The 26,729-nt window shown below is 47.0% G+C and overlaps 1 protein-coding gene across 1 annotated transcript in view; it reads right to left on the bottom strand.

Annotated features, from left to right (window-relative positions):
- Nucleotides 1-1,012: 1,012 nt before the first annotated feature.
- LOC119386063 (retinal homeobox protein Rx-A) overlaps nt 1,013-26,729 on the bottom strand; it is a 35,239-nt gene continuing 9,522 nt past the window's right edge. Inside the window, exon 2 of the mRNA XM_037653412.1 lies at nt 1,013-1,566. Coding sequence (XP_037509340.1) covers nt 1,013-1,566 — 554 coding nt within the window. The remainder of the gene's footprint in view (nt 1,567-26,729) is intronic.

Genomic DNA, 26,729 nt, shown 5'->3' with positions numbered 1-26,729 from the left:
TCCAAGAGTGCTTCGATTTATGTCTTCGTTCATCTCTTGTATCCGGCCGAGGGCAACTGAACATTTCCCCTCACTTAATTGGCGTTTACAGCGCAAATTTCGTGGACACACAAGAATTTTGCGCTCTATTGTCGTGGATACTTCGCGCATATCGCAGTCTGTCGAGTTTCCGTGCCGAATGTTATGCCATGTCGCCAGGGGCGTAGCCACGGGGAGGCCGGTTGAACTCCCCCCTCCCCCCCGCCCCCGAAATTTTTCGATTTTGCATGTGCATATATACACACACATACAAACGCACGCACGAACATACAAAAAGGAGGGTTGAACTGCCCCCCCCCCCCCCGAAAAAAATTTCTGTCTACGCTTCTGCATGTCGCGTAACCGTTCCGTTATCAACGGACGAAGAATGTGTGTCTTGCCCTGAATACTATATAGAGGGGAGCCTGTGGCTTTTATTTGACCCTATCACTGAAGCGTGTGCGCGAGTCACAATGGATGGCTGAAGGGTGTCATGGCGACTAAGTCACTATATTGCGAGTAGGAGTGCTTAAGAAATCGTATGAGTTTTATTAGAAAATATACGGAGAGTCGGAGACCTCGACGGCCAATCGTCTAGGTTATTCATTAATTCCATATACGTAGGTGCAAATGCAAATCATTGTACATGAAGTGAATATACTTTCAGTAACAGATGAAAAATAGAAGAACCATGGAACTCAAAATGTTATTGAAGTATGTATTAAAAACTTCGGGAGGAAATGGCAGCAAAACGCTAAATAGAAAGGAAAGCATTTGTCCAGCAGCACGCGCACCTCCTCAGGCGTCGACGACACTGGCACTTTCTCTCAACGGTTCATTCTAAACTGATTCGCTTCTCTAGACCTTCTAACATTCTGTTAAGCGAATGACGGCAGAAGCGGCGACGGCTCTTCGTCCTATTCGGCGGGCGCCTGCGCGTATGGTCCGCTATTCATGCAGCAATATTCAAACGGTGCCAGGAAAAGGAGTCACCCTACCTGGTAAAGACATCCGGGTAGTGAGTCCTGGCGAAGGCCTTCTCCAGTTCCTCCAGCTGGTAGCTGGTGAAGGTGGTTCGGTAGCGTCGCTGCTTTCGCTTCGGAAAATCGTCGCTCATCTCTTGGGGGCTGTCGGCTCGCATCACCATCGGAGGTCTTCCGGAAGAACCGTGGTGCTGTTGCTGCTGTGACTGGAGCGCAGGTCGCTGATGGTGGTGTTGCTGCTGCTGCTGCTGAGACTGGTGGTGCTGGCTCGAGGGTGAACTGTGCGCGGGATGCCTGGTCGCCGTAGAGCGATCAGCCGAGGTGACTTCGTCGGGGCCACCCAGTCGAGACACGTGTCCGGACGGCGAAGAGGCGGTACGGTGGAAGAGCAAGTCAGCCCTGGGAGAGGCTTGCACGGCGGCCGGCGGCAGCTCGGGCCCTTCGTTGGCGCACGGCGGGTCGCCCCGGTCAGACAGTCCCATAGCTTCGCGCGGAGACGGGCTCGGTCGCGTTGGGCTCGCGTGGCACCGGTAGTCTAGAGGGCTGGAAGACTGCGTTGGAGAACCTGCGCACAGTGACGACAGCGTCAGCGGAGAAAGGTCAGTCCGGTGTCTGCTAGTTCTCATGCAGAACGTAAAGTGCATAAGAATTATATGTTCATTGGTATACTGGAAAGGCTGTACGTAGGCACGAACAGTGTCAAGAGGTTTTTAGTTGTGAATACCAATATCTTTTTTAACACGCAGCTCATTGCTCTGTACCCAGTATTTCTCGCTTGCAAAAATAATTTGCTCTTGCCTTCTACATATACTTCTAAAGGAGAATAAAACAGCAAACATCGCAGTCCGTCCAGAGCAGACACATGCGACACAAAAGGTAAAGATGCATCGCGAAGTATACTGCTGCCATTGTTATGATCACGCCTGGTCACAATAGTAATGTCCTGTAACCAACATTTTTCTGGGGCCATGTGTTTTCTACCTGCTCACGGAAAAATCATGACGTTCCCGTCATTTTGTAAACCACGCCAGAGGGAACAGCTAGAGCAAAAATGCATGCCGCATTATTTCGCAAGAAGGAGGATTAGGGTTTATATGTAGAAGGATAAGGCACACGTCTAGTGAATAGTCAAGCATATTTTTTCCCTAGGGACAACGAGCACACTTCAGCACCGATCTCAAGGAACGACGTACTCGTATACGGCTTACCTAGCACGTCTAACCGTGGTGCGCAGACGCAGCCGCCTTCGTTCGAAACACCGACTTCGGGATACAGTGCCGCGCCTCTCGACAGCGCATCCGACCTCCCTACGCACGCGCACGGCGGTACGGCAATGAAGTCAGTTGGGAGTGCGCTCCACGGCGCACGCGCAGAGATACAAGTGAGCTGACTCGAAGTACCGGTGCATGGCGGCGCAGCCCGGCGGCCAGCGAAAGAAAGTGGCCGCCAGTCTCCAAACAAGCCGGTGGCGCGAGGCCATAGAGTTAGTGAGTGAGGCCCCAAATTTGCACCCTAGCCAAACAGCGAGGGCTAAAGTTCCCCTTAAAAGCTGCAATTTCGTAATTATTACTCGATACCCGGTCCTGCCTCCGCTCGCTAGGACCTCGTTTAAGTGAAGAGAAAGTAACAACAACAACAACACGAAGAAAGCGTGGGGGAGCACACCGGGAATTGGCGGGCAGCAGGGGTAGCTCTGGAGAAGAAACGATCGCGCGAATAAGGGCAAGAGGGAGTGCTCGGAGGAAGAGAGTGCGCACGCGCGTATACCAGATAGATACAAACGGACAGACACGCGAGAGGGCGCTTCAATCAATTCTGCCGCGTGACGTAGGGCCCGGCGGCATGCCGGATTCGCGCACAAACATAACCTCAGCTCTTGCTTCCTACCCCCCTTTTTGGTTGGACTGTGCTCATGCCCGTTTTATGCCCCCCCCCCCCTTTCCCTCCCTCCTCTTTGCCCCCCTCCCCTCCAACGCCCACCGCCTCTCCTCGCTCGGTGTGCACATTTGGGAGGAAATTACCGGTCGCTGGCAATTTGCCTCCCAGCACCCGCATGAATCCCAGCCGCGTAATGACTGCTCTCGCGTAGCATCCAATGTCAATTAATCTGCCAAGCGACCGAACGACACCTATCTCGGCCCGTTGCAACAGCAGCACCGACTGAGCCCCCCTGGCATACATATGTGTGTGTGTGTATGTGTATCTCGCACACATATGTAACTGCCTTGTGTCTCTTTGCTCTTGCTCTCTGTCTCCGCTCCCGCGCGACTCGGTCGTGGGCCTCACAAAAACGAAAGAAAAGGAAGATAAGGTGTCCGCTCTAAACTGTTTCCTAATGCCACTTGCGAGGAGTAAACGGGAAAGAGACCTAAACACGGATACTGAACGATGGGAGAAAGTGTTTTAACCATCCTCGTTCAGCGAAAAGAGGGTTTTAGCGAAACGACGCTTGGGAGAGGAGGAAGCTGCCGCTGCTGAAAGAGGCGCGGCCCTCGGGCTTGGCTCACTGAGGAGCGTGTCGATTATTATCGGTCCACCTCGCTTCTCAACCTCTTGACTTTTAAGAGAAAAGTGTGGTCAGACTTAGTAGTCGTCCCCTCGCATCACGGCGGGCGCGAGAAATGCTCGAGAACCGTTTATGCGCGGTTTTCGCGAGCGTCGCCGCCCCACTTACGGGCTGTACGGGAAACCGGGCAAAAAAAAGAAAGCTATATGCGTGAGGGGTCCTCCAGCAGAGCCGGAAACGACGTGGCAGGTGCGCCGGGATCCGGACAGAGTGATGTATGAAACGGCCCGCATGTTCTCTATGGTCGCTTGCCGCCGCCGTCGCATTGCGAGCGCGTTTCTTCTCTACCTTCGTATATACTACACTCCTGTTTCTTCGTCCTCATCGGCGCGGCCGGTATTTCAGAGGGGCGAAAAAGCGCGCGCGTCTTCGAGTTCGTTCCAAATGAGGATTAATGTCTCTCCATTCGTGACCTTCACCGTTCAATGCGGTGCCGAGGGATTTCTCCGCTTTCGCCGGGCAGGCGATGCTGATGCTGCTGCTGCTGCTGCTTTCGCGTCGAGTTACATACGCTATACAAGCTGTCGCATTTAAGCGAACCCGATTTTCGCCTAATAGCAGTTTTGTGTAACAAGCAGCTTTCCTTTACTCTCTCTCTCTCTCTCTTCATTGCGACCTCGGTGGCTCTTCCGAGACGCGCCAGCATTTAACGTTTTATTAAGCGAAGCTTCGATGAGTTACATATTGCTACGTACCAGTGGCATCGCGGTCAACAAGACGAAGAAAAGGACGACGACAGGATACGACTGGCGCGAGCTGTTCCTATCAGCAGCGCGGCTCCCTTAACCAAGTGTAAAGACATATCAGTTCCTATTCCTTCGAGTCTGTGTCTTTTCCCGTAACATATTTGGTGGAGGTGCTGGGTATCGATCCCGGTAACCCGTAACAATATTTCGTTGGTGGCGGCGGCATAGTTCGCGAAAAACCCCGACACTGGCGAGTGTACGGACATGCGGGTGTACACAAATGAGGCTCTCAAAGATGCGCCGGTCACGTGCTGTATTTGTGTGCACCGTTTTCCAATAATTTATGTTCTCTCGATCGTAGGTTCGATGGCGATCAGCCGTTTACGATATGGAAATCTGGTCATCTTATCAAGGTCACTTGTAATTTCGCTGTTGCCCTAAACTGTTGCACTTCATTGTTTCGCGCATGACATTCGTTGTTGCCTATAGCAACAGAAGTGTTGCGCTGCTAAGCACGTGTGCGTAGGTCCAATTTCCAGCACGGGAGAAGGAAGAAGTTAGGAGGGAGCATTGCGCTGTGAGAAAGAAAGAAAGAGAGAAAGAAAGAAAGAAAGAAAGAAAGAAAGAAAGAAAGAAAGAAAGAAAGAAAGAAAGAAAGAAAGAAAGAAAGAAAGAAAGAAAGAAAGAAAGGCACGCATACGCCAAGCTTGCCCCGCCACGGTGGTCTAGCGGTTATGGCGCTCGACTGCTGACCCGAAGGTCGCGGGATCGAATCCCGGCCAAGGCGGTTGCGTTTTCGATGGAGGCGAAAATTAATGAGGCCCGTGTACTTAGATTCAGGTGCACGTTAAAGAACCCCAGGTGGTCGAAATTTCCGGAGCCCTCCACTACGGCGTATACCTCATAAACACAATCGTGGTTTTGGGACGTTAAACCCCAGATATTATTGTTATTATTATACACCAAGCTTCGCTTGCCCCCATTTTCCAGATAGGGGAAGGGCGCCTAAATTTTCTTCAATTGTTTAACGCAACAGACGCTCAAACGAGCCAGCTTTCCACAGTAGAAAGCGCAATAAAGTAATAGAACGTGTTTTCTTTTATTTATTTCTTTCTCTTTAAAACGACGAGAATATAAAAGAAAATGCCCTTTTCAGAAGCCAAGTAAACTTGCCCCAATTTCACCTTGAAACATGTTTTCGACTACAGAGACACTTGGTCGCGCACATGCAAGTGCTGTGGGTCGACAGCTGTTATATGATAAATTCTGTATTTAAGGAACGCGAATTCCTCGTAAAAAAAGAAGAATGTAGATCAGCGCAAATAGAAACGAAGTATGGAGAAATGAGACAAAATGAGTTTTCATGCAAGGTACATATTCCGGGTAATTCCGCTGGCGCCAGAAAGTAGCACGTACAATTTATTCCATAGCGGTGTCAGAGATAATGGAGCGCGCGATACTGCATTTCTAATTAAATTCGACTGTGCGCTTCACATAAGTACGAGTCGCTATTTTCGCCGTAACCTCTGCGCAACAACTTCGCATTTCAGAACCGGAAACGGTGCTTGTTTTCTACGAAAGAACGCAAACAATGGCACGTGCGCGACGCAGATAAAAAAAAATTATACCGGAGAAATGGAAAGCAACTCGGTCGGTAAATTATATTACCCGATGAAAGAGCCTTCCATCAGCAGAACTGGCACTGCTACACAAACTTTTTGCACATTTCAATTATCTGCGCATCGCTGGGTCATCGCATATTAATATGCGCTTACGTACAACGCGGTATGCTATATGAGGTAAGTACAGCATGAGAATAAAAAGAAATTATGACATTTCCTTCATTTTTCTTTTAACGGACGTTATTGTTCCAGCTATTATGTGCGGCTGGCATATAATCGAAAACAATGGTTTACTGCAGTGTGGGCCTTCTCAGCTGGATTGCATTTGTGCAGTATGAGAAAAAAGACAACTTTGGATAAGTTCTTTTTCTATGTAAATTGCTTTTAACGCCGTCCTTGTTTGCAGATAATTAAGTTAAAGGGCTTACAGTCGTTTTGTTAGCCGAATGCTTTATATTTAAAGGGTCCAGTGGCGTAAATCCGGAAAAATCACAAGCCGAGGGGGACACACATCTTGCCATGGCGGCCATTTGGTTTCTATAAATATAGGTTTTATTTTCATTTATAGGAGAATAAGATCATGCTCTGAAATCAAATTTTTAAAAGCTAGCATGGGGTCCCACCTCGCGTAATTGCGTTGTTCTATTGAGTCTCCTCTGAACCGGTCGAGCGGCAGTTGCGATTTCAATAGTCTCACACACCTGATGGGTACTGAACACAGGTGCACACAACAATATAAACAGCCATTCGAAAATCTCAATGCGCTATATTTAACTGTCACGCAATTCAAGTATATGATGTTTGGAAGACAAGTCTCAAGGGGGACACATTTAAGGGTTGTGTCCCTCCCCCCCCCCCCCCCCCACTGAACACAAGGGGGGTCAGGACCCCCCTGACCCTCCCCCCCCCGCCATTTACGTCAGTGAAAGGGACACTAAACAGAAAAAAAAGATGTTTCTCTTATTAGTGAATTACTCTTCCACAACACCAAAAACACCACGTTTGTTGGCAGAACAAGCTTCGTAAGCGAGAAGGCGCGCAAAAAGAGAATTCGTGTGGCGGCGTCACCGAAGTTCTCGCACCAGTCGCCGTGACGTCACACATTTTGACGGCCTCTACCGAAGCCTATACGTAGTTCCTAATCGGTAAAAATAAAGTACATCGTCTTCTGAGGGAACCAGAGACTTAAAATACGAAGTTTCTGGCAATTTAGTTGAGCCAGTGTGGCCAAAATACGAAAAAAATACGCTCTCAAATCCGTGACGTCACGAGTGGAGATTTCGGCGGGAAATTTAAATGTGAAAATTTTGATATTGATTTTCTTACCCATTAGTAAACATACGGTGGTGAAATTAATGACACTATAATTGTCAGAGTATGATTTATCAGTCCAAACTAACTTGCTGTTTCATTTTAGTGTCCCTTTAATTCCTCTGAAGAAAGGTAATTAAAACGTGTAAAAAGTTGAGGGGTGTGGCACCGCGCGACCGCTTTCGAGAGAGCGTGTAATCAACGCGACATGTACAGTACGATCCACTGTTAAAGGGAACACTCCCATGAGCACTTTTCATTTTGCTGGCCGTTTAACAGCAAGTGGACAGGGAAACATTGTTCATGCACTGCACGGGTCTGTCAAAAAGAGGCAGAACTGTCAACCACCAGTAGTTTTATGCAAATCTAAGCCACTATGTTTTTGCATGACAGCGTAATCCAAACATGCCCTGTACGCAAGTGTTCCCTTTAACAGTGGACCCGTCTGTACAGTAGAGGAAGACGACAAGTCGGAAATTAGCAACAGCCAAAGTCACGTCCTCCTGCAATTTTCATTAAATGCGGTGATGGCCAGTTGTGAGTGTGACGGCCATCGAAGGTAACAGAGAAAGCGCACATGCGTTCACCATTAACCCTGACACCAATGTCATTCTTTTAATAGAACCGTATATACGCCTTTGTACACTACGTTTCTCGGACTGTCAAGCCGCGAATTGAAAGCCGACTCGCGAAAGCTGAAGTGGTATTTGACGCAGTGAAACATACTTATGGGAGAATGCACGTGCAATGCGGAAGAGCGCAGCTTCTCGAACTGCGGTTGTGTTTAGCGGGAAAGCAGCGTCTACAAACATGGCGGTGAAAAACCACAAACAGTTGCTTCACCCCGTCTTCTATACACTAGCGCTGTTTTTCATGTCCATGTAAGCGCAGAAGGAGACGCTCTTGACATACCCGTATCACATACCCTATATACTGAAAGGTTCCAATAATTCATCGTGCTTCCGCAAGATTCTTACGGATATATATGGAAAATATATGGACTCTATATGAACTGCGTACGAAAACATACGGAATTATTGGAATAGCACACGGAACGTTTCAGTAGGAATGTGACGAAACGAGAATCCGTCAAAACATATGTTGAGAAAAAAGTTCATGCGAGGCTTTACTTAGTAAATATATTATGCCAATCTGCACTGCAGGACTGCTAGAAATCTTGGACGAAAAAAAAAAAGGAAAAAGAAACCCCTGAATATGCATAGAAGTGGTCAAACCACTGTAAGTCCTGCTAAGTAGAATGAAACTGCGAGCATGCCTTTGATGCCGCTTAACTCTACATGTTGCAGTATATGCGTGAACGTAGCGCGGCAATCGAAATTCGGCAATAAAAAATACGGCCCCTTACAGCGCCTCGGTCACTCATTGGGCACGTTTCGGTATGTCCCGCAATCAGCCTTATCGTGTTCGCAGTGCCATTCAGTCGCCCACCCGAGCCGCCGCTGAACAGACCAGTTTTTCTTGCTTGCTCTTCTTCTCTTTATTATTTTGCGTTTACCGAAGTGCGCGTGCACCCATCACTTACGTTCAGCACATTCGTTTGCTTGGACGAACGCTGCTCTACCCATAGAGAGACGTCTATTGCTGGAAATGTATGACACGATCTGGCGAGTCTCCGGCCGAATTTCTCGCGCGCACCGCATTCTGCATTCGGATGGCTTATTTGAACTCAGGAAAATACGAAGCAGTGAGTTTCGAGAGAAGTAGAGAAAATAATGAAGAGGGGGTGTTTCTTCTTGGTCTCTATCGTGCAGAAGAACGCACGCAGGCAGGCACGCATGTTGGCCGCACTACTTCGAGCACAGTCTATATACTGCAAATGGCCGCGCGTATTTATTATAAGCCGATTGGCTTATCGCTACTCGATGTAGTCGGTGAGCTATTGGGTCGCCGAAACACTGAAAACCGTTGAGTGCTGCATTCATCAAGCGCGCGCGCGCGCGAGCGAGCGGTTGATGTGGTCACGGCGTAATTTATGTGCGCGCAAAGCACCTCCGCGTGTGTTTTGTGTGTACTGTGTAGAGACGCCGCCAGAAATGCGCCGATAAGGAATCTACCAAGAACAAGAGGATAGCGACTGGTTGTAGCCTGAAGAAGGTTCGGGAAGAAGCCGGCTCGTTTAGGAGAGTAGTTGGAAGCGGGCAGTGACGGGTTGTTGCAGAAAGAAGGAAAAGAGGAGGGAGGGGATTGCAAGAGGCAACTGAATCACTTCGTGGTTGAACGAAAATCGTAAAATCCGAAATGAGGCTCCGAGTCCGTACAAGCCTTTTCTATTTTTTTTTTCTTTTTAGGTCGCTTCAAAGAGAGGAACTAAGGAAGGACACCCTTTTTTGTGTGTGTGAATGAAATTTGTGCGTCTCCGCGCACACGCACGCAATTAAGTGCGACTGTGTACGTTTGCGTCTCTGTAGCGGATTCGAAGATTCTCGCAACGATTATCTCGATCGTTGTCTACCGTTCCATAAAGATTCTAAACGGTCGCATAAAAACGCTCGACATTCGGAGGCCCCGACGGAGCCCACTTGTGAGGTCCACGCCCTCACTCACAGCAGTTGCCATTAAACACGAGTGAATAACTTGCAATGTGATGTTGCACTGAATCTTTTTTTTTTTCTTAGTTTACCCTGATGTGCCTTGCTCAGTAACGTGTACTTCTCGCTTCCTCGAGAGAGTGTAGCCAAATGTACAACATCGAGCCTATTGGTCCACCTTCTGTTGCGTCAATAATTCTAATATTGGGACACTATCTCACGCGCAAGCGCAGAATGGGGCGCTCAGGAAGCATGGGTAACAACGTACTTATCAGCGTAAAGTACACATTTAAGAACGCTATTTCCGTTTCGACAGTTTCGACATCTCGAAAGCGTTTCACGAACAAGACCACGCAATTTCCGCCCTGATTCCAGCGCATATATGCAAACATAAAGACACACGCCTGGGGCGCATCGTCTCTGTCACTGAGGTCCGCACGACGTCGCCATCTTTTAATTCACGCAACGAACTTTATTTCGCGCTGTAACATCCATGAGTGAATGATTCCATTAGGTGTCGAGAGAGTAGGCTCGTCTATTCTTGGGTACAACTCTCAATATATTGACGCGTTTACGTCACAACGCTTGTCTATTTGCACTGCGTTGCCTATCGGTCGTATGAACCTTGAAGCATTTTCCTTTAATTAACTTACTCGGTGATGTAGACAGGGTCATCGCTCTGTCTTTCTTTCTTTGGCACCGATGCCGCGGTATATCTTGAATAAAGCACTGACAAAAAAAATAAATAATAAGGAACGAACAACTAATTTCCGAAGGAGATCTGTCACACTGATGACTCACGCTACACCGCGATGCACACGAGTAAGAGAAAGAAAGAAAACGCACACGTGGCACTTAATACGCGACTTCCACGTAACGCGGGTGAAAGGAGCAGAAAAAAAAATAGGCGAAAACAAACAAACAAACGAACAAACAAATAGACAAACAAACAAGCAAAGCAGGCATAAATGAGCCCAAGAGAGCGTTAAATCGGGAGCGGCAGAGGGCAACAAACTGCTCTGGCCTTGCCCGCACAGCTCCGAAAAACGCTGTAATAGCGTGTTGAGTCTACAAAGACTCCTGTGTATACGGCTCTCTGCGTTTGTTCGTTTATCCCGGCGGCGTCGAGAGGGACACGCCTCGCGCGCAGGGCCAGCAGCTAGGCGAGGCCCATCCACGGCGCGGGTGTGGTGGTGGTGGTGGCCACGCCACGGTGTCGGGGCGCGCAGCGACGCGCTGCAGAAGCCGACGCCGTCGTGGCGGCAATGATTTGCCTGCACGCAAGCACACCCTGTGAAATGATCAGCCGTAGTGTGCGCACTCCTCGGATGCCGCTGCTGCTTGCACCGAGCTTGCTTGCACCTCTCAGTCGCTCGAGAAGGGGCCGATGACGAGGTATACGACGCAACGTTCATATAAGTCCGTTCTCTGGATGAATGTACAGCTGAACTTCGTTATAACGAAAAATTATATAGCGAGTCATCGGTTATAGCGAACAAAATACGAAATATGGTTGGTCCCGCTTCGTTTCAGTGACATTTATTCTTTTTATAACGAAAACGAAAACACGAGGGCTGCCTCGACATCGGCTGTAACGAAGAAATGTTTGGTTCATACGTAGCTCAAAGCTCGCGGCTGCATAAAAAGCAAAATAAGTATTGAAAGACAATCCACAACAACATCTTTTCTTACATGTGGTTCTGACATCGAAAATTTGGTTTAAAATGTGGTTAAAGAAGTTGTAGAAAGTTTAATCATCCAGCGGCAAAAAAACGCGCTTGACAAAAAGGAAGGTATGTTGGGTTTAAAGTGAGCTTGAAGCCTAGAATAATGCGTTTTTGTATCTACGATTTCTGCGAAAGCCAGACTGCCGATTTGTTAGAGGCGATTTTTATCTCTACTGTTACAAGGAATATCGCATATCACTAACTAATTTATGGCCCTCCTGCTACTTCACTATAACGAGATTTGAATGTGGGCCTACACGTTTTTAGATGATAGTGTGTGCGTCAAACTCAACTGAAAGTCCGCGGTAGCTTCAGTTCGTTCTGTCAAGCTCTTCGTTCGTTCGTCGCTGAGCATTTTGGTAAATCTACGGAACCTTTTGGTAAGTGCACACAACATTGACGTCTGAAGATGGCATTGTGGTGTGCATTTACAAGTGTTATCACACGGAGTATAAGGCGGTTCTTAATTGCTGTAACAAGACAATGCCGTTTCCACTGCGGCATCTTTCATTGCCTGTTGCCTGATTCGCTGTGGGACATTGAACACCATAAAGCAACCAACCGTGGGCGTCGGAAGGGGGGCAAAAAAGAGGCACTTCGCCCCCCCCCCCTCCCACCATTTAAAGAGCTGCTCACAGCATTGTCAAATTTCGAAAGGTAAATGTGGCATAAAACAGGCGCTACGCTGGATCCTATGCAAATACGAATTTTTTTTGCACAAACAGCTTATCCTCAAACTCAACGACCGTCGACGATAGGTACTACATGGCGAACAGTTCGAGAAACGAATCAGCAGGAACACCGCAGGCATTCTGAAAGGAGACTCCCGTAAGCTCCCGTACGGCGACGAAAGTTCGGCGTGTGGCACAGAATAAAACAGTTCCTCTACGTCAAAAGAGAAGGCCGTGTTAGCTATGGGCTGTTTATCGCGCAGAAAGTTCACAGCAAAATCCGAAGAATTTGCGGCAAAGGGATCAAATACAACAAGCGTATTTAGCCAGCGTTTAAGGTACTGACCCGCAAGTTGCTGCCAGGTTCCCTTCTCCATCACTATGGCTCTAAAAGGAAATTCGACCTTATGGGTCTTGGCTACAAAGAAATGTTATTTATCGTATACCTTTGTCGTGTGGTTGCGTGTATATTGGACAAACGGGACGATGCATTAATGTCCGCTTAAAAGAACATGAAGCGTCTATCAAGTCAGGAGGAGGAGCAAATCTGCCTGCTCATTGCCGGGTGTGCGGCTGTTCTCCTGATCTGAAAGGCACGCAAATCATTGGTAAGGGAACCACGCAATACGAACGTGAAGTGATTGAAGCGTAACAAATCTGGAAACGTGGTTGGAACAAATGCACTGGTGTACCGTCGCTACCACTGTCAAAGAAAGAGATTGCTTATTTAGACAAATGTGGTTACTGATGTCATTCCCTCTTATTGTGAATCACACGTGTCTTATATATGTACGACGCACGCGCGCTTGGCTTTCCTGGGAACGTTATGTGTGATGGTTTCATTAAACCTGTTGCTAGTTCCAGCGAGTGTCTGTCGTCTTTCCTCCTTCTGTACGCGTCCGTAAGCTGGTTTTTTTCGTTTCTTCACACATCCCTGTCTCTTCTTCTCTCTCTTTTTTTACCTCCTCCGTTCATTTTAAGTAGTTAAAACACACCATGAACGCATGGCAAGCATACGAGTATAGAAGCAAGAAGATGCATTGCGAAGCAAGCAGCGTAATCCTATGTTTACACAGGACATCAATAAATTTGGGTTTCAACGAATTGTTGTTGGATATAGATCATACCATATATGTTGCAGTTCCTTTCTGTGTCATGCCGATTTCGTCTAACATACCACACGCATTCTCATAAGAAACATACTGCTGAGTTTACATTAGGCGCTGTAACACACACACACACACACACACACACACACACACACACACACACACACACACACACACACACACACACACACACACCCCACGCGCGCACACACCCACCCACGCGCACGCACACACACACACGCGCACACACACACACACACACGCACACACACACACACACACAAACACACACACACACACACACACACGCGCGCACACACCCACGCACACACACACACACACACACACACACACACACACACAGAGCCACCCACCACGGTGGTCTAGTGGTTATGGTGGTCGACTGCTGACCCGAAGATCGCGGGATTGAATCCTGGCCGCACTCCACTACGACGTCCCTCATAATCATATCATCGTTTTGGGACGTTAAACATGAATAATTATTATATGCACAGAGCCGTCCAATGTTTTTTTTATTTTTTTTTTTTGGGGGGGGGGGGGGAAGGGGATGCGGCGATGTATTCCTAGTCGGTCTGCGACCAAACAGTTCAAAAACGCATTTAAAGAGCAGAGAATGGCACCTGCGCAGTGTCCAGTCGCATGTGTTGTTTTCCCTCGTCTGTTTTGAGTGTCCTTCATTTCATGACGCGCAACTTACCAACTATAGCTCAGACCAAGAATCTGTTCGAGTATGACGGTCGCCTTGCCATACATGCGGTAAATTTGAACAACCATTCATCATAGGCTTTTATTCTGGCTGACGTCATAGGGAATATCTGACATAAACGGGCGGAAAGATTAGACGAGTTGGAGTTGGATTAGACAAGAGGACTGCCAGAAAGCTTCCACACTTAGCAAATTAGAAGACACATGCGTTACGGCCTTCTATATCTACTTCTATATCTGGTGCAGTTGTTAGGGCTTTCCGAGTGCTTTAAATACATTAATATTCCAAATGTCGATTGCTAATGCAGTATACCTCGTTCAAGCAAGTGTTACTGAATCGGATGTGGCTTTTTCATTTCACTTTTGTCACTTGCATTTAGCAGTACTTTCCCAGCCACACCTTCCTTCCACATAGATAGATAGATAGATAGATAGATAGATAGATAGATAGATAGATAGATAGATAGATAGATAGATAGATAGATAGATAGATAGATAGATAGATAGGCGGATGCGCACTGCGTGGGCGTGACAGCGAATTAGTTCAAACCACTAGAAAACGGTCAATCATAAACCGTCCCGACCGTTCAGAATCGTGAGAGTCGTCGTAAACTCAAATTTTCGGATCGAGTTCTGCGTGGAATCCCTGCCGTAAGGGACTATCTGTAGGCACTGCGACGACAATCGCGAGCATCGCTCGTTCGAGACGGGTGGCAAATTCTGTAACTATATACCTTTTATTGCGATAGCAATTATATGGACAGTCTCGGCTGATTTTTGCCGTCGCCGCGGTCATGCGCCGTATATATATATATATATATATATATATATATATATATATATATATATATATATATATATATATATATATAGAAAAGCCACAAAGAAAAGTAATTCAGAAATACTTTCAGACGCGCGGAATCGAACGGCCGACATGTCGCTCCGCAACGAGCGGCGTTAGACGGCTAAGCCACGGAAAGTAGCGTCTTTCAGCATGCTAACGGCGAGCTATTTATATACACCATTTACTTCAGCGTGCTTTCTTACTCACCAGCGAGATGGCGCGATGTGTGCGCTGGACGCTGGGTGCGCTTCAAAAGGTCGTCGCCTCGCTCCTGCGAACGCCGAGGCTCTTCGCCCTGCAGGACGTGGTCGCCTTCGTGCGCTTATCTCAAGAAAAGAAAGGGGCGGGCGGGGGGGGGGGGGGAGATGTAGCTGGGGGTTGTATGTCTTGTGCTTTCCCCGCGATGTCCGCGCTGAAGTCACAGAGCGTACGAAGGTCACTTCGCTCGCTGCAGCTGCCGCGTTTGCGAAAGGAGCGCGCTGGTCAAACAGAAATACGTAACAACTGCGACATTTAGTTCGCGCTCGTCCTGTGTGTACCTGTTCGTTCGTTTCGTGCGTCCTGCTTTATGTTTCAGCAGTGCGCTTCAAGTGTAGAGCTGCGACGCATGATAGTTCGCTCTCGTCCTGTGTGCGTTCTTTTCGTGCGTCCTTTGGGCTCGAGCGACGCGCTGGCAATTTCGAGCTGCTTTCCGTTCTTCGCGTTACATTCCGATTTGTTGCTATCGCATTCATTGCTTCACCGTTGCGGCGAAACTGTGACTTTTTTACGGTATCTGGTTAATCGTTTAATTAACCTCCTTGACTTTCCAAGGTTTCCAGCCCGCCACGGTGGTCTAGTGGTTATGGCGCTCGACTGCTGACCCGATGGTCGCGGGATCGAATCCCGGCCGCGGCGGCTGCTTTTTGATGGAGGCGAAAATGTTTGAGGCCCGTGTACTTAGATTTAGGTGCACGTTAAAGAACCCTAGGTGGTCGAAATTTCCGGAGCCCTCCACTACGGCGTCCCTCATAATCATATCGCGGTTTTGGGACGTGAAACCCCAAATATTAATATTATTATAATCCAAGGTTTCCGTCTGTCTCTCGGGGACTTTCGTTAGTTTCCCGCAAATTCAAAAGCAATGCAAACGCGTAACATGCGTCCATCGAAAGAGAAAACGGCTCTGAAACCTCGAATCGACTCATCGTAGTCTGTGTTTGTGTAGCGCCAGCGTAGATTATAAGGTACTCTTGTAGCCATCCATTCGCCTCCCCAACAGGCGGGATCGTCGTTATTGACTCATGCTGCCAGCAGAACGCAATGCGCGCGCAGCCTTTACCGAAGCGGCAGCAGCAGCTGCTGCCGCTGGCCAGAGTCGTGCGTGTCAAACACGACGACACACAAGCAGGTTAGAGGAAGCGTAGCGGAGGATGGAGGGGGAGGGCTCTGGCAATGCGGGCCCGCGCACACTCGTTTCGTTGCCGATGGAAGCAGAGCGAGCGAGCAGAGCGGCCGAGCGAGCGCATATTGTTGATCGATGGACTTAATTAAGCTAATTCCCCGACACGCCGCCAAGCCAGGGAGATGAGTGCACGGAAACCTGCTCGGACTGAAGGATCCGCCGGCGCAGCAGCAGGCGCGGTCACCGGCTGCGCCCGTCGCCTGTCCGGCGGGGCGCAGATAAACAAGCACGCGCGATGACCACGGACGGACGCTTCGTTTTGCAGCGGTGGCGGCGGCGCCCCCACTCAGTCTCGGCGGTGCGCCACCCCGAGGACGATTTCTGGAATAGCGTGCAGTGTGGGTGGAGTCGCCAATGTGCGCAAATTGCGTCGCCCTTTTATGTTTCCCTGGTTCTGTATTACACATCATGCGCGCTTTGTCGAAAAATGCAGAGAGGGGCCTAAGACGTTAAAGATTCCTTCCTTGCTATTTTTTTCATCTCCTATCACTCATCGCAGCGAGTGTTTCGATGGAAGCGTAAACGAAGGCGTCGCGTCAGGCCAATTAATCAAGGTGGACGAAAAAAAGAAGTTAAAGAACGCAAACAATTACGCGACTCCAGATTCGCGCCAGGTCACGAGGCATTAAAGTGACTAGGCAGTTACAAAAATCCCACCAGTTGGGTGCTGAGCCACCTAACGAGGAAGATAGCTCAGCCCAATACAAATAAATGTTTCTCTCACTCTCTCTCTTTCTATCACCTAAAACGCAATACTAACACCAACCATGAAACCACTGTCGAAACCTTAAAGTGCATGCGGCGAGATCAATGACGACTTCTCCTTGCTTTCATATCGATTAGGATTGCACAACAACTGAATAAGAACGTCATCCAAACCCGCAAAGACATACGAAACGACCTCTGGCTCAGAATAAACGGTCGCCCTTGATAGTGCAGAGGACCAAGGTGGCTAAAGGCATCGCATCTTCCTAGACCGACAATGAGAAGTTCGAGAGAGAGAGAGAGAGAGAGAGAGAGCATCACTGCACGTAATTATTCGTCACACTACAGTGACCCCCTCGCGACGGCTGGAGCGCACGCTCGCATCCTGCGCGCGAGCAAGCGAGTCATACGCGCTCGACGCGCGGCTACCGTTGTCGCCTCTGTATCAGGCAGGCAACAAGGCCGACTGCTCGGTGTTTGGTGACCCGGCTGGGTATTTAATTTGCGACGAGCGCAATTTTTTTTTTTAGCCCCCGCGTTGTGAATGCAACCTCGTTCAACTCACTCTCCAGATCGCGTTCAGTAGAGAGAGAGAGAGAGGAGGAGGACACTGATGGTGGCTGCTTCCGCAGAAGCGGCGACGGCGGCGCCATGTTATAACCGCTTGCTTCACGAGCATGTTTCCGCGAGCAGCGGGGCCCCTGCAGCCATGCGTGGGCGACCAGACACTCGTTCATTCCGAGCTCTTCTCCCCTGTCGTGCACATTAGTCTAACGCCGCCGTTTCGCTCGTTCCGTTTGCTGTCGAGTTCCTAGCCGGCCGCGAGAGAGAGAGAGAGAGAGAGAGAGAGAGAGAGAGAGAGAGAGAAAGAAAGAGTGCCGCGCTATCGTGCTGTGTGGTTGTACCATCCATCAGCGCTGACCCCGTTAAGCACGAGCTGCGCGCTCGCGGACGCAATCGGCGTGGGGATCGTGCGTTTGGTTCGCGGCATTCCGTGAGCGTCCCTTGTCATAAGTTCTAATGCATGCGAGATGTATACGAAAAAAGTATAGGTTTTAGTTCTTTTCTTTCTTTCTTATTTTTTTGCATTACCTCCCTTTTTCTGCGTTGTCCGCGAAGCTCGCTGAAGCGAAACGCCAATTTTCGATCTTTTTTTTTTTTTGTTCATGAAGCGCAAAACGAAGCGCCGTTGGCGACTTATGCAGTATCAAGTGTAACGCTTGCGTGTCTTGAAACTCTGCAGGGATATCCACTCGTCCTGCTCTCCGTCGTTGTGAACGAGTACGTCGCTTCTTAAGTTTAATTTTGTGTTATTATTTACCTGGATACAATAGGTCGGTAGCAAGTATAGAAAATACTTCTTAATGTTAATGTTGCTACAGGCTGCTGTAGCTATTGTACGCGCAAACGAAGTGGTCGAAACGGCTCTACAAAAACAAGGCACTCAAGAAAGAAAGAAAGAAAGAAAAAAAGAAAGAAGGAAAGGAAGAAAGAAAGGACCGCCGCAATTTTCTTTCTGTATTAACGCGGATCAAGGACATATACGCGATTTCGAATGTCGTCGTGGCGCCCAAAGAAAAGTGAAAATTAATGTGTGCCAGAATAAAGCAGGTCAGTGATTTATATCAACGTTAACTCTATCGTTACTTACTATTAGAAGTGCCCAGAAGGACTTTTCATAATTAGCGTGCAAAAAAAAAAAAATGCTGCGTTGAAGCGCGTTGGCTGTGGACGGTGTCGGTGTTTTTTGTTGCCTTTCCCGGGAATTTTGAGACGCCGAAGCAATTAGTTGCTCTATGTGCAATTACATCACGCCCTCACCCTAGTACAGTCTCACTGACTACGTGAAGTTATAAACCACGTTTATGGTGTGCGCTTATAATTATTCGCCTGTACGCGAGTATAAAGCTAGCATTGCATCGCGCTGCTTTTTTAATCTCACGTTAATTAAGCGCCGAAATTAGGTCATCGACCCGATATCCAAGCTCGCCTTGTTAAGCTGCTGTATTGATGCAGAAGTGAGGCATGTTGGTGGTGTTCGTCGTAGAGAGCGCATTAAGAAAAATTTACTCCAATACAGCGTAATTCGTATCGCCGTTATATTAGATATGTAGTTATCGTACTATACTCAATTTCTGCCACGAGTGGTAAATTACTTTTTGTGCAACTCTTGAACAAGAAAGAAAATTGCTCCAACTTATGCGGAATCACCGAATGCTGAAGTCATGAAGAGTCAAGCAGAAGCAGCCAAATTTCGCACTTTCCGGTAATGGTGTTAATAAATATATACAGATGATAGCATATTCACTTCAGAAAGAGTAATATGTCGCTTAAGTATAAACAATATTTTTCACTGTTCACTGCATAAGAATTTCTGTTTGTTTAAGTAACATATGCGCGGGACTCCCTCTTCTTTACTTTTTCGTTTAACGTCATCTTAAATACACGCGAACAACGTTCCGGTATCTCGTGCTGTTTTAAAATATTGAAATGTTTCAAACGTTTAAAAGTGAATGTTTATTTTTCGCGACTGTTACTTTGATGGAGGAAAATTTAATGCAGCGTGAATGTATCACCTCATTGTTCTCACTGTTTTCGGCGTTCGCGTTTGATGTTCTCTGCCACGTATTTATTTACGCTGAATCTAAGACGCACTCAAGCTGTACTTCCGTCTAGAGCGCTTTGGTATGCGAACCTTTCTCCATTTCGGTGTGAAAAAAAAGTAAAGAAAATAATCAAAAGCTTTCGAAATTAGACAGAAAACCAGTTTGGTACAGCTGCTCCGGATGAGATTATCGATCGCGCACAGCGCGAAAGTACCATCTCAATTTTCGTCAGCGCCATAACATTAACATATAGAGGTATCCGCCATTAATGCTTCTAATAGACGTATTGCACGTGACGTCATGCTGCATCCTTTCGTCACACTAGCTGGTTTCTCGTTGAAGGTCAGCGGATAAGGCAAATGCGCAGCTTCTATTCATGCTGTGAGAAAGTCGGTATACTATAATCAGTCCACGTAGGGCCTACATAAAACGAGTCGCTTCATTGTTAAGCTGCCGAGCACGTTTAGTTAAAGCTAATTACATTATCAGTTCTAACGCGCTATTCTGCCCGCGTTAAATGTATTTTAATGTATACGAGAAAGACCTTGGTAAGATTATGCTGGAGGGAGACTGTCTGGCCTATAAGCCGACAAATAACGCTACATAAAATATTAGCCAACAAACTTCGCTTAAATGTCAAACATGCTACGGGAGCTAAGCGTATACAGGTGACGCTGCGTGCCGCGTCGCCCTCTGTAAAGCGACATCCTTTCTGCACGCGTCGTCATTATCCAACGCGTATGACATAGTTGCGGGTGATCATTCACGACCATTGGCAGGCCACACCCGATAATTGATGATTAAGAATTATGATACCACCGCCCGCGTCGTTGGTGCAACATATATTCTTTTTGTGTCGCAGTAGCAGCGACCAACTGCGCCCGTGCAGGCATACGTAAGTAGATATTGCTAAACCCTTCGAAGCCAACCAACCCATATTACACAGGCGAAAAGAATGCGTTGAATTTGCCGTCGCGACAAAGAAACGCGACGTACCCTCGACGACGGGGCTGTCGAAGCTAACGCCACATCTGTCACGGGAGAATGTCTTCATTGTCCTGACAAGATCCGAGTGACTACCGAGTTAAACTTCGCGAAATCAAATTAGCACTCACGCAGACCGCGCTCAATCTGCATGAGAACTTGCGCCACCCGTTGGGCACGCAGTATTCTTAGTTAGTGAGCGCGACGGCAAGAACAACTCTCCCGAAATATCTTATAAGCTTCACAACTGCAACACCTAATTACATCGAGTTACGTTTAATTAATTCAACGCCGTAGGAGGTAGTCGGGAGAAAGTAAAAATTGATACGTAGGAGACGCGTTCGTGCTTTAAATATCTATCACTTAGAGGCATGAATAGGCGCATTTCTTGCTTTCCAAATCCTTGACACTGCATCGCGCTGTATCGGCGCGCGAATCATATATATTCTCACCACATGGCTAGGCAAGCCTTTTTTTTTTATCTCGCTCTCCCCACTTTTATGTCACTTCTTAAACTGTAAGACACCCTGACACAACTGTAATTAGATGCGCTGATACTTAGAAAAATGATTATTGATAAACGCTGAAGAAATAACTTGATGCATGGGTGGTGGAAATAGCTATGCAGTTAAAGGAAACTAAATAAATTTCAACGGCTTTCGCGAGTATCTCAATTTCTACTAAGCCATTTCAGTATTTTTCTGCGCTCTTTTTCTCTCGTTGGCCATCATGGCAAAGTCGTCTTATACTGTGAACTTTCTTTAGTGCGCCAATATTGCCCTTTCTTACATATGCTGGTGCTGAAATTTCCGACGTGACAGTATCATCTGTTGGTTCTGCACTTCTACTAACCTTCGTGAGCGTTTGCATGCAAGCGGTTAAGTTAGCGTCTTCTTCAGCCAGAGCACTTTCCCTATCCCACAGTTTGTTCTGCATATCTTATGTTAATTTAACCCTCGACCACACGCGTACTGGTAATTTGCATAACAGAAAGTAACCTAATAAACAGTGGAAGTAATCGACACGAAAAAAAGTATAACATAATTGGCTTACCAGCTGCGCTAAGCATCTTGAAACACGACGCCGCGTGCAATATTCAACTGACATGCAAATCAGAAAAAAAGTTTGCAGCCGTGTTAGAGTGCAGCGCGATATGGCTTTGCACTGCTTTTCACTCCAGCGGTCGTTTCAATCCGAATAGCAGCTTTAAAGAGCGCGAACGCCCGCATGCTATCCGCGTGCAAACAAAACAAAAATTATTTTATAATAACTTAACGCGAGTTCAGGATATTTCTTTCATTATGGTCGTTATGCCACGCAGCTGTTTGGCATAGGGTTAAAAGACGACTTTCAGATACTGTCACTGCGTTTGAACAGGCCACCGGAAACGATGTGGTGTGTTTCTCTTCTTTATGTCGATCAACCATAGCCATCGAGTTATATAAAGAAGAAAAAAATAACAAAAAGACACGATAGAAAGGGTTGGTAGGCAGTCGTTGCACTTGTATATGGAATAATTGACTCAACGACCCACGGCACGAAATGTCCGTCCACGCGCACAATTTATTGTTTCTGTGTTCTTGTTTTTTTTTACAGCACGCAAGCGAGAGCGGACGCGAAAGGGTTAATGTTCAGGCTTCCGTTAATAAAGCACGTACGTCCGAATCATAGCTCGAAAACACGAATAATGTAGCAAACTGCGTTCACATGTATGGCAACGCTCGCGTTGTCGCTTCGGATATTTCATTCTTTCATATCGGTGCATATACACTGCTGAGCGTTACTCTAGCAATCAAATATTTCACACAAACCTGTTTCCGGAGCTCTTTAACTTCGTTTATTGTATACGTCCCGGTTGAAACGATGAAGCAGAAAAGTTACAGCCCGACCGAAGCATCGCGAAATAACATATATATTGACTGAATTGTGCGAATGAGAACAGGAAAAATGCGCTTTTTGATAAGAGGAGGTCGTGCGCGGAGGTATGACATTTTCTATTATTTTTTTATGTTTCCGTCAGAATTTTTTGAGCAACAGTGAAAAATATATGTGCAGAAAGGAGTTGACCTCCGCTGTGCATGATAGAGCGTTGTTTTATCGCAAAGAGAAACAAGCGAGAGCGATGACATACGAATCGACGAGAACATACGATGGACAACATCGCATTGCGACATTTTATAACTTAGGACTTTAAATGTGACGACAGAAAAATTAAGATATTATGACGGTTTGGTGTTAAAATTTGACAACTCTATCACTGGATTGAGATCGATTGAAGAGATTGTTTCATTTTTTAGTGTTTTTGAAGTAGTGACTTGTCGCTGCACGCTTTTTGTTCTTTTTTATATATAATTCGTAATTCTGAATACTTGTAAAGCTTGCTTATCTTCATTACTTTTTTTGCGCTTGTGTGTGGTGATTGGTTCCTTTTATCTTTGTTTGTTTACTCCTATTGCTTTTCTTACTGCTATTTCGGTAAAAAATCAGACGCCGCTAATTAAACTGCACCTTACAGAATGATGTTGTACACGCGGCTTAGAAAGACTCTTTCTTCAAGAATATTATTCCTAAATTTCCCGCCAGCTTTCCTAATGACTCGCGCATAGTCAAGATAGCATAATAAAATGTTACGAAGGAATATACACTTCGGCCACCTAGACGCTATTCAATGTAATTTTAGTGCACTGCACTGAAATTAGTGTGCAGAAAATAAAGTCCCAAAGCCACGATATGATTACGAGGAACGCTATGGTGGAGGAGTCCGGAAATTTCGACTATCTGGTGTTCTTTTTACCGTGCATATAAATCCAAGTACATGTGCCTCAAAGCATTTCGCCTCAGTCGCAATGCGGTCGCCAAGGCCAGGATTCGATCCCGCGACCTTCGGGTGCAGCATTCGAGCACCACAACCACTGGACCACCGTGGCAGGTCGAGATTATATCATGCGATTCCCGCTTCAATATAATGCCTCTGACGTTAAGTTGCAAAACGTGCATCGAAAGTGATACATTGCAAAAGACTTCGAGTCTAGTGCTTTAGTAAGCATGAGCTATTGCTGTTACTCCGTTCGCACTTTGGAATGAATTGCCCTGCGATCTCATTATGTTACCGTCGGACATGTATCCAGATGACGCAACACTTCCACGCTTTCGTTCCATTCCTTTTCGCGATTCTTAGCAGGCTGGAATGACGCACTACCCACGCAATCATCGTGATTATCCGGCTGGAAGCGGTGGTTAGTACGCGTACCTTACATTGGTCAACGCCAATGACCTATCAGTGTATTATGTAGTTTCTTATTAAAGCGGCACCCGTTCGTCCCCGTCGTAGTGCGTAACCAGTCTTAACGCTAGTACCAGATCTTGACCTCCAGGGTGGTGCCGGTGGGAGATTTCTCCTGTGCGTTGTTGAACAATAAAAAATTCGCAGCGTGCGCGTTAACTAATAGCCGACTTCTTCTGTCTCTCGTTCCCCATTAGCAGCCATTGGCATGTTCCAGTAGGAAACGTTAGTAGAAGTAGAAGTGTAAGTGTTAGCTAAAAGCCGACTTCTTCTGTCTCTCATTCCCCATTAGCAGCCATTGTTTACCTCCAAGGTAGTGCCTGGTGAGATTTCTCCTGTGCGTGATTAAACAATGAAAATTCACAGCGTACATGTAAAATAAAAAGTGAGCTACAAGTCGCCATGACTCTCATCGACCCTTTAGTATAAACCGGCCCGATCTCACATCGTTGATGATGTACTGGGCGTGAAGCTGCGCGACGCCGCCGCCAAGATCCTGCCGTACGAGAGCTTCGCCCTACTCATCATCATTCACCCCGTGGATATGCTGCGGAATTTTTTTTGTTTTCTTCTCGCGACTCTAGTATTTCCTACTTTTTTTGTACACATGTCGTTTTCATTTCGTGACTATTCAGTTGAATCTGTATGTACAGTACATTTTGTATTGACTTGTGTGCGACGTACGGCCTGCGTGCCGAACTGTCATAGGAGCAGAAGCCTTTGTCAGGCCACATGGCCTTTAGCTTCTGCTTCCTTTCTGTTGTAAACAGAAGAAATAAAGTCAATTCAATTCAATTCAAAATTCAATATAGCTGAAAAAAACACGATTTGAGGTCAGCCGAGGATATTCAATGGTACCTGTGAGAATAATGTCTTGCTCTCCAGTGAAAATGTGGAAACAGAAATGATAATACGTGCAATGTATTGCAATCGGTGAACAAATAAGCTGCGAATAAGCCGTTATCTTAGTGTAAAGGAATGAATAGGCTTTGTAGGTTATAGAATACATTGCACTTCGTTGCTATCGAGATTACTCCATGCGGGATATTTAAAAAAAAGAAAATGCGTAGCCTGTATATCAGAGCCAGCCGGTATTTCAAATATATATGCATAGGTGTACACAGCACCCACGCTATGATAGTTAATTACATGCCGGGAATCTTAGAATTACCAACTTCTAAATATCGTTTAGCAGAGGTTGCAAACGAGACGAAATGATACACTGCAAACGCAAACTAGCCGAATTGGGCGTTTTAAGGGCTACAATCCTCCTTAATACTACCTTCATCTGGACAGTACTACCTTAGGGTGTAATAAGGTGGGTGTAATAAAGTTCTGCGTCCTCAATTTTACTTCGTTAAGAAATTATGTGGAAGAAAGGAGGTAAATTCACTATCTGACGCCATTCGTCGAATGGAGTTAGAGGAACAAAAAACTCCCATCTCATTTCCTCTGGCATGTTTTCTCTTTTTTTTTTTCTGAAGCTTTCCATAACGCCTTCAGTGCTGGCGGGGCATACATGCAGCTGTGCGGGGGAAAGAAGTAAAAGAAAGAGGCGGCATACTTCAGCGCACTAAAAATCCCTTGCACAGATAGCCCAGAGAAAGAGATATACGAGACCCTCCGAACGGCTGGAGAGGAAGCGAGGATAGCGAGGTCAACGTTTATAGTTGAGCGAGGTAGCCCTTTGGCCTTGCCGGCTGCAGCCTTCAACGGCCCGCCCCCGCCAGGTCAAAAGCAAGCCAGACGAGGCGCTACCGAATGGGACAAAGCTTCGCGCCGCATGCGCGCGCGAAGAAAAAAAAACAGAAAAAAAGAAAGAAACGTGAGGAGGGAGTCGTTCCCGCGGCGGCGCGATCGTCGTAGCTAGGCCGCCTAGGCCTTGTGAACGCCACTTCTCAAGTGATCAGCTGTGTCGGTCGTGTGTGCGCGTTTTGTGCCTGCAGCCTCACTGTGTTCTCGCCGCTGGATGTGATATGCGTGGTTTGACGACAGTGCGACATGCTGCGCTGCGAGTGCGATAATCGCGACGGCCCGTCGACTCAAGCGAGCGTGCCGCTGTGCATTACCAAGCAGATGATGGGCACCCTGCGTGCTCGGCAAATAGCTCGGCACAGTCAGGAACAAAAATGGTAAGTAATACTGATGTTCTCTCTCTTTGCGAGCCCTTATCGTCGCTTATGCACCTGTAGATGACCTTCTGCACATTGCGTCGCTTGAAAAGTGCTATGAAAAGCAAAAAAAAAAAGAAAATCGGCATGTCAAGCTTGCGAAATGCCCGCCAGCGCACCATGAGCGTGGCATGTAACCCATGATGCTGTACATTACACGCATGTCATTCATTGTTTCCATGTTACCAGCTGTCATTTATGTACGTGATACAGTCACGTCACGCTATACCAGTCATGGTATGATACCGTATTTACTCGAATCTAGGCCGGCCCCGATTCTAAGCCGACCCCCGAAATTCGCAAGGCCAGAAAAGTAAAAAAAAACCTATTCATTGTGCTCGAATCTAAGCCGACCCCCCCCCCCCCACTTTCGCACATCGTTTTTTCGAAAAAAACATCGGCTTAAATTCGAGTAAATACGGTATCAAGTTAGAGAACCGGACGCGAGTGCACCAGTCTCCATGCCGTAAATGACATACATGTCGTTATTTTCATGTTACTATATGTCATTTATGTTCGTCGCACAATCACGTCACGCTATATCAATTTAGGTGTATGTCAAGCTAGCGAACCGGCCGCGAGCGCACCATGAGCGTGGCGTGTGTACATGACATGCATGTCATTATTTTCATGTTGCCAGCTGTCATTTATGTTGGACGTACAGTCACACTGCACAATACCAATTTTGGTTTATATGAAGCAGGCAAAACGGCCACTAGCGCCC

The sequence above is a fragment of the Rhipicephalus sanguineus genome, chromosome 3, assembly GCF_013339695.2.
Source record: "Rhipicephalus sanguineus isolate Rsan-2018 chromosome 3, BIME_Rsan_1.4, whole genome shotgun sequence".
Lineage (NCBI taxonomy): Eukaryota > Metazoa > Arthropoda > Arachnida > Ixodida > Ixodidae > Rhipicephalus > Rhipicephalus sanguineus.
The sequence above is the reverse complement of the archived record's forward strand: the minus strand, read 5'-3'. Positions and strand labels throughout refer to the sequence as shown.